The 8553-nt window shown below is 41.7% G+C and overlaps 1 protein-coding gene across 1 annotated transcript; it reads left to right on the top strand.

The window, feature by feature from the left end:
- Positions 1–1100: 1100 nt before the first annotated feature.
- On the top strand, positions 1101–8343 carry LOC110532180 (RING finger protein 223). Its single transcript, XM_021615852.3, has 2 exons — positions 1101–1476; positions 7003–8343. Exon 2 carries the CDS (start codon positions 7085–7087, stop codon positions 7793–7795), a length of 711 nt encoding a protein of 236 aa, XP_021471527.1. The 5' UTR covers positions 1101–1476; positions 7003–7084; the 3' UTR covers positions 7796–8343.
- The last annotated feature ends 210 nt before the right edge of the window (positions 8344–8553 follow it).

Raw genomic sequence — 8553 nt, 5'->3', positions numbered from 1 at the left:
AGCACAGGGGTGGCAACATCATGTTGTGGGGGTGCTTTGCGGCAGGAGGGACTGGTGCACTTCACAAAATAAATGGCGTTATGAGAAAGGAAAATTATGTGGATATATTGAAGCAACATCTCAAGACCAGCCTGGAATATAAAGCTTGGTCGCAAATGGGTCTTCAAAATTGACAATCACCCCAAGCAAGTTGTGGCAAAATGGTCTAAGGACAACAAAGTCAAGGTATTGGAGTGGCTGTTGCAAAGCCCTGACCTCAATCCTATAGAAAATTTGTGGGCAGAACTGAAAAAGTGTGTGCGAGCAAGGAGGCACACAAACCTGACTCAGTTACACCCGCTCTGTCAGGAGGAATGGGCCAAAATTCACTCAACTTATTGTGGGAAGCTTGTGGAAGGCTACCCGAAACGTTTGAACCAAGTTTAAAAATTTAAAGGCAATGCTACCAAATACTAATTGAGTGTCTGTAAACTTCTGACCCACTGGGAATGTGATGAAATAAATAAAAGCTGAAATAAATCATTCTCTCTAGTATTATTCTGACATTTCACATTCTTAAAATAGTCATAATCCTAACTGACCTAAGACAGGGAATTCATACTAGGATTAAATGTCAGGAATTAAGTTGAGTTTAAGTGTATTTGTCTAAGGTGTATGTTAACTTCCGAATTCAACTGTAGGTGTACATTACATAAAACAACCAGCCATTTCCAGCTACAATAGTCATTTACAACATTAACAATGTCTACACTGTATTTCTGATCAATTTGATGTGATTTTAATGGACAAAAAAATGAGATTTCTAAGTGACCCCAAACTTTTCAACGGCAGTGTGTTTCCCATGCCAATAAAGCCCCTTGAATTGATGAGAGAGAGAGAGAGAGAGAGAGAGAGAGAGAGAGAGAGAGAGAGAGAGAGAGAGAGAGAGAGAGAGAGAGAGAGAGAGAGAGACAAAAGGGAAGGCAAGGTAGCGCGCCAATAATGTTAGTTTCACTCCTGATGGAGGCTCCCCAGCCTATCCCTAACCCCTCCCCCTACCTGCCTCCCCCTCCTCCTCTGACACTCCCTCAAGTCCACCTTATTGTTCCCTGCATATCAATGTCATTACATTGAGTTGAAAAGGGAGTCGGCAGAGCAGGGAAAGTGAGTCGACCAACGGACACAGTGAGAGAAGGACCTCCAGGCTAATACTAACGCTAACCCTTATGTTACTTTGAAGGCTTTGTGAGCACACCTGCAGCAGCTTGACTTCCACTCGTTTAGCCTATCTAGCGTAGCACCCAAGGACCAGGGAGCACTGTATAGTGATCCCCATAGCTTACACCTTCTCCTTGGTACCCCCCACTCCCCCACACCCCCAGTTATCCAGCTTGGCATGAAGATGTGTTTTAGTCTACAGAAGACTGGACCAAATACACTGTAATACACTACAAAGAGAAAGAGAGGGGATAATCTGGCAAAATCATCATTAAACCGGTAAGAACAAACTTTTTCAGGAATTGTATAACTGTTGTTGAGTATAGTACAAACAATGTTATGGATTATATTTTAACAGCAATACTGGGAAGTGGTACCATGAAATAAACATTGATTGTCACAACTGGTAAATACAGGATAAAAACAGGATAAAACGGGATAAAGACATGATAAGAGTTGTAGGATGTGTTTTTTTTTCACGTGGGTCAATTAACTTCATATTAGACGGTGCAAGTATTAAGCAGAGCAGTATGCTGTTGCACACCTCACGTTTCTGAGGATCAAGTTACGTGTACTTTACAATTGGAGAACAGGTAGAGCAGCAATGGAAGAGAGGCAGTTTAACTGTCTACTCTTAAGGCTTCAACAGATGACCTCACAATAAACCCGGCTGAAGAACACAACGGCCACGCTAGTCAGTTGAAAACACCGTCTGCTGCCCTAAAAATTCAACATAACTCTACTAGCTTTGTTTCATCGTATCATCGTAACATAATGTTCTTACCTTACCATTTAAAAAAGGGAGACCTGGTAACACTTTAAAATAGCTATCATATATAAGCACTGATAAACTATTTATATACTGTTAATAAATAAGTATTTAATTATTTGTAAACATTAATATACAATGCCTTCAGAAAGTATTCACACCCCTTGACTTTTTCCACATTTTGTTGTGTTACAGCCTGAATTTAAAATGTACTAACTTGAGAATTGGTGCCACTGATCTACACACAATATCCCAAAATGCCAACGTGGAATTTTGTTTTTAGAAATTAATTAAACATTAAAAGACGAAATGTCTTGAGTCAATAAGTATTCAACCCCTTTGTTATGGCAAGACTAATAAATAAGTTCAGAAGTACAAATTTGTTTAACAAGACACATAATAAGTTGCATCGACTCACTCTGTGTGCAATAATAGTGTTTAACATTATTTTTGAATGATTATCTCATCTCTGTACCCCACACATACAGATAATTGTAAGGTCCCTCAGTTGAATAGTGATTTTCAAGCACAGATTCAACCAAAAAGAACAGGGAGATTTTCCAATGCCTCGCAAAGAAGGGCACCTATTGGTACATGGGTAAACATTAAAACAGACATTGAATATCCCTTTGAGCATGGTGAAGTTACTAATTACACGTTGGATTGTGTATCAGTACACCCAGTAACAAAGATACAGCGTCCTTCTTAACTCAGTTGCCGGAGAGGAAGGAAACCGCTCAAGGATTTCACCATGAGGCCAATTTTAAAACAGTTACATAGTTTAATGGCTGTGATAGGAGAAAACTGAGGATGGAACAACATTGTAGTTGCTCCACAATGCTAACCTAAATGACAGAGTGAAAAGAAGGACGTCTGTACAGACTAAAAATATTCCACAAGATGCATCCTGTTTGCAGTAAGGCACTAAAGTATTACAACAACAAAAAAAAAACTGGCTAAGAAATGTAACTTTTTGCCCTGAATACAAAGCATTATGCTTGTGGCAAATCCAACACAACACTGAGTACCACTTTTGTGGCTATCTCATCTTATGGATATGCTCGTCACCGGCAAGGACTAGGGAGTTTTTTTTAGGATAAAAATAATTGGAATAGAGCTAAGCACAGGCAAAATCCTAGAGGAAAACCTGATTCAGTCTGCTTTCCAACAGACACTAGCAGATGAATTCACCTTTCAGCAGGACAATAACCTAAAATTCAAGAACAAATATACACTGGAGTTGCTTACCAAGACGACATTGAATGTTCCTGAGTGGCAGAGTTACAGTTTTGACTTAAATCGTCTTGAAAATCCATGGCAAGACTTGAAAATGGCTGTCTGTCAATGATCAACAACCAATTTGTGCTTTCTAAAAGAATTTAGAAAATAATAATGGGCAGATATTGTACAATCCAGGTGTGCAAAGCTCTTAGAGACTTAACATTAGCCAGAAAGACTCACAGCTAAATCGCTGCCAAAGGGGATTCTAACATGTATTGACTCAAGGGTTGAATACTTATCTAATCAAGATGTTTTATTTTTCATTCATCTTTAAAAAATAACAGAGTATTTTATGTAAAAAAAGACAAATCCATTTGAATCCCAATTTGTAACACAACAAAATGTGTAAAAAGTCAAGGGGTGTGAATACATTGATGGGTTATTCATGTAAGTTATTATACAATGTTACCAAAAACTTTAAACAAGCTAAGATTCCACTCTGAAACACACTAATTTCAAAATATCTCAACTCAAGCAGCATGTATAGATTTGGAGGCAGTGACAAAACCAGGTCATTCGGCTAAGCTGGCGATAGGGCAAAAATGTGTCGTATAGATAGTGACAGGGAGAGTAGGGAGCACAAGTGTTCCGACTTGCCTGACAGAAATTAGGTTAATGACTAACTGTCATTTGTCCCGCACACTAAAATGTGCCCCTAAGCACCTGATCTATAGTCAGTGTTGTGGTTTGTTGACTGTTAAATAAACCTGATTGTTCCAGTTAAAAGTTAGGGAGGGTAAGCTGATCCTAGCTCTGTGCTTCGTTGGTAACTTATACCTGAATTGCAAACAGTGGATTGGGGATCGTGGTAGGACTCAGTTAAAAGTGGTTTAAACAAGTTTAATTGACAAGAAATACGTTTTTATCAGCTCCATTAAAGTGAAGGTTGGAATGAAATCCATAGGCCACAAACAAGCTGGAGATATTCTCACTAGGTCCACTTAGTGATTGTTGTTCATATTTCCCAATGTCAGAGCAGTTGCTACATTGTAGTAGTTTGCGGAGGAGGTTGGGGTGGTCCACCGAGACCTCTATTTGAGGGCCTTAAATTGTTACGGTCTGTGACATGGTGGTGAGAGAGAGAGTGAGAGAGAGAGCGAGAATGAGGAGGCCTGGGCAGAGGCTGGCCCTGCAGGAATGCCAAGGGTAGATGGAGCGATGAGAGGAGAAGGAGAACAAGCAGGCACATTGTGTCAGCCGGCTGGCAGAGCTTGGGCCGGACAGAGAGAGACAGGGGTAGGGCTGCCCCCGCAGGGCACGGCGAGGGGAACACCTGCAACTCAACCACCCCCCACGTCGCCCCCTCATCACAGCTCTCACCTGTCCTGTACCTACTAGCTACCTACCTATCTTAAAGGAACACAAGTGTCAATCACACTCAAACCAATACCAGACAGTTTGCCATTTGTCAGGCATACATAGTTACAGCTATTCTGACTGCTTCTATACAACAGTAATCCAATCATGTTTTTTTAACACTTATCCCATACCCATGTATCTATGATAACAACCCCCCCCCCCCCCTCCGAGACTGACAGCTGGCTGGGTGACTTAAGAGGTTCTGGCCAGAGGGAGGTCTCTGTCATGGGTGCTCATGCTGATGTCTGTGAGAACAGGGAGTAACAAAGCACTCTGTGTCCGTCCCTAGTACTGCCTGATGAGAGTCCCACATAACCATTCCCCCGTCACTAGAAAGAGGCTTTCAACAGCTGGGGCCTCGTTCAGCCGGCGCACAATGTTTGTGGAACGCTCAGATGCGCTTGTTTTAGATGATGTGTTAAACTGTTTGGATCATAAAAATCCTTGTGCCGCCTTATTTATAGACCTTCCCAAGGCCTTCGACACCGTTCACCATCACATTCTCATTTAAAGGCGGACTGAAATAGGCCTGGATCAGGCGTCTTGCGAGTGGTTTGAAAATGATCTGTCAGACAGGACTCAATGTGTGATCTCTGATGGTTTTAACTCTAGTTTCCTGGATATTACAAAAACTGTACCGCAGGGGTCAGTCGTGGGGCCTGTTCTCTTTACTATTAATTAAAATAATATTCGGTCTATCTGTTAAAATTTGTAATATGAATCTGTATGCAGAGGACAAGGTTATTGGCCATTGCTCCAAGTGTTGATCAGGCTGTTAGAGCTGCAATCGGACTATTTTACCTTACAGAGAGCCCTGGTTGGTTTAAAACTTGTACTTAATGCAGGCAAGACTAAATGCACGTTGTTCTCTAGTTCTCGCAAGAATGTTTCAGATGGACTACATATTTATTCATTGGATGGTTCTCCCATTGATAGGTTCCCACCTACAAGTATCTGGGAATTTGGATTGACAAAGACAATGTTTTAAAAAAAAAAACATATGGATGAGCTAGTTAAAAAGCTATGATTTAAAGTGGCCTTCTTTTTGGAAATAGACCTTACCTCTCCCTAAATAATAGGAAGCAGATTGTACAGTCAAAGTCAAAGTCAAAGTTTCCTGCCAGTTCTTGATTATGGTGACACCATTTACCAGATTGCAGCAGCCACTAGTCTTAAACCTTTGGATGCCGTCTACCACAGCGCTGTTCGTTTTATCCCTGGGGACAGGTTTAATACTCACCACTGCATCCTGTATCAGAGGTTTGGCTGATCTTCATTAAAGTCCCGTAGATCAATTGATTACTCCATTTTTCCTTTACAAAGCCCTACTACACAAGTTTCAACTTACCTAAATTTGCTGCCAACGTATTAAAGAATGAGCGACCAAACCCGCTCGCAGGATTGGTTAACTCTTGAGGTCCCTCTGGTCTCAACCAATTTAAAATCCTCCTTTAGTTTTAGTGCCCCCCCCCCCATTGTTGGAATAACCTACAAAATGGATTCCCTGGTGCCGCTAGGGCAGTTTAAGACTCTGGTATTGAATTAATTCATTGACGATTGCAGTTGTTTCGATAGATTGTAGGGTTTTAATTGTTGAAATTGTGGTGTTGAGGTTGTGGTTATTTTTTATTCTTCTTGTTTTAATTATAATGTAAATTGTTCTTCCTGTTGTGAGAAAAATGTTGTACTCAGGGCACCGTTGGGAATCAGACCCGGGTCTCCATTGGGCTACCCTGAAGAAAAAAAACATTCTGATATAGGTTTCCAGGTCACCCCTTGTAAAAGAGGTATCTTTATTCAAGGGTCGTTCCTGGTTAAACAAAAGTGATAGAAAATATAGAAATATATTATGTGGAACAAAGAAGCCTCTGACATGTAGAATGAGGAATCGTGTCAGTTCTATTAATGCCATTAATGACAACGTTTCCCTGATGAACGTGGCCCAGGGAATGCAAGAGGTTGCTCAGGGACTTTAGTGGGTTTAGTGAATGGAAGTCAATCAGCCCCTTACTGTATAAAGTAGAGAGTACGCAATAAATTAATTGTAGATGGCATGGTCTGATATTAAAAGCAAAAAAAATATAGACATATTTAAATTATAGACATATTTATATTCCACCAAATGCTGAATTATTTGTGACTACTGTGTAACCTCTAGAATAGTTCAGAATGTAATCGTATTCTGAAGGGAATAACATAATGGTATTGCAACTCCGTCTGCATGGGGTCATAAACCTTAAACCTACTGTATTTTATAATATGCACTTGACACAAAAATCACAAAAATCCTGTGAACAGTTTGGGATTATGTCCACACTGCATGATTTTAAAAATAGATTTTACTCACCATCTGAGCACGTTATTAAGAGATAATCTGCATTTCCATTCATTCTCAGATAATCCACATCAAGTACAAAGAAGAGAAAGGGGGACAACGACTAAAGGAAGCGGGAAAAGGATACAGAACATCCCTTCAAAATGGCGCAGATCCCTCAGGTGTGGCACACCCAGGAAGAGAAAGTGGACCTGGATATAATGGGGGCTGTTGGCAGCCAACCCGAGTGCTCCATCTGCTTCAACACCTACGACAACGTCTTCAAGACGCCCAAGCTGCTGGACTGTGCCCACACCTTCTGCCTCGAGTGTCTGTCACGCCTCATGGCCATTTCACTGGGAGAGCAGGAAGGAGGAGGCAGCAGCAAGATCCTGTGTCCCTTCTGCCGCCATCCCACCCTCCTGACCAAGGAGGGTCCCCCGGCCCTGGCCACCAGCAGCGAGGTACTGTGTAAGCTGCCCAGCCACCAGCAGCACGAGGAGCCTGTGTGGCTAGATGGAGAGAAGCTGTGCTACAAACGGGCCTTGGAGGCCAGCCCCGAGGCCTCTAGCTCCACCTCGACCTTCTGCATCTGCATCGACATAGGGGCCAGCAAAGCAGGCGAGGTCCCGGCTCAGACACACCCCCACAGCACGGCCTTTATGAGGCGTCTGACCAGCTGTAGGCGGCTGCTGCTCTTCATGGTGCTGATGGTGCTGCTAGTGGTCATCGTGCTGTGGCCCCTGCAGTGCATCATCACCACAGGCAACATGTACTGCATGCCTCGCCCTGTGGGCTCAATACAAGGCTCCATCACCACCACAGCTACCCCATTCACCAGCATAAACCATTCCACAAAGGGAGCCTCTCATTAAAATACATGTATGTAGTATGCCAGATTCCACTGCTGCCACATACTCCTTCAGCTCCACTAAAGGGTATCCAGCCACAGCCCCCCCCCCCCCCCCCGGATATAGACTGGATAGAGAACACAACTGTGAGAAACTCTGCGCACTATCCAGTTGTTTTAGCAATTGATATTGGCATGCTCAGCGTCATTATTCTGACAAGGAAGTTAGAAATTCATACATGAATTCCAATTCTGGCACTTTGATGTGATTTTCCTTTTCTCTTTATAACGTCATTTTGCTGTAGAAATATAATATGTGGATGAAATGTGTTGTACTATTCAGACTACACAGACCATCTGGGTGAAATGTATTCATATCTACATTATCAGATCTGATGGCCACAGTGTAATCCCAACTCAAAATGTTCAGTTAAGAAAAATGTGCAAGTTTATTGCTGTTTTGAAAAAATGGTATGCCAAAACATGAAATTGTAAGTGTATATACATGTATAGTTGATTGTACTATTTTGATATATATTTTGTTTACAAAATTACAATAAATGAAAAACAAAACAGGCATGGTCAAGGTTTTAGTTCTGAAAAATATTCTGTATGTCACGGTTTTCCTCCTCTTAGTCTGAAGAAGAGGCGAGAAGGATCGGAGGACCAATATGCGGTGTGGTAGGTGTCCATGGTTTTAATAGGAAAACTCAAACATGAACACAACTACAAAACAATAAACGTGAAAACCGAAACAGTCCTAACTGGTGCATAAAACACAAA

Source organism: Oncorhynchus mykiss, chromosome 9 (assembly GCF_057628025.1).
Source record: "Oncorhynchus mykiss isolate SJ-2025 chromosome 9, ASM5762802v1, whole genome shotgun sequence".
Classification (NCBI taxonomy): Eukaryota; Metazoa; Chordata; class Actinopteri; order Salmoniformes; family Salmonidae; genus Oncorhynchus; species Oncorhynchus mykiss.
This window is presented reverse-complemented; position numbering and strand designations above follow the sequence as displayed.

Coding starts and splice junctions, on each gene's coding strand:
- LOC110532180 (XM_021615852.3), top strand. CDS start 7,085: ATGGCGCAGATCCCTCAGGTGTGGCACACCCAGGAAGAGAAAGTGGAC.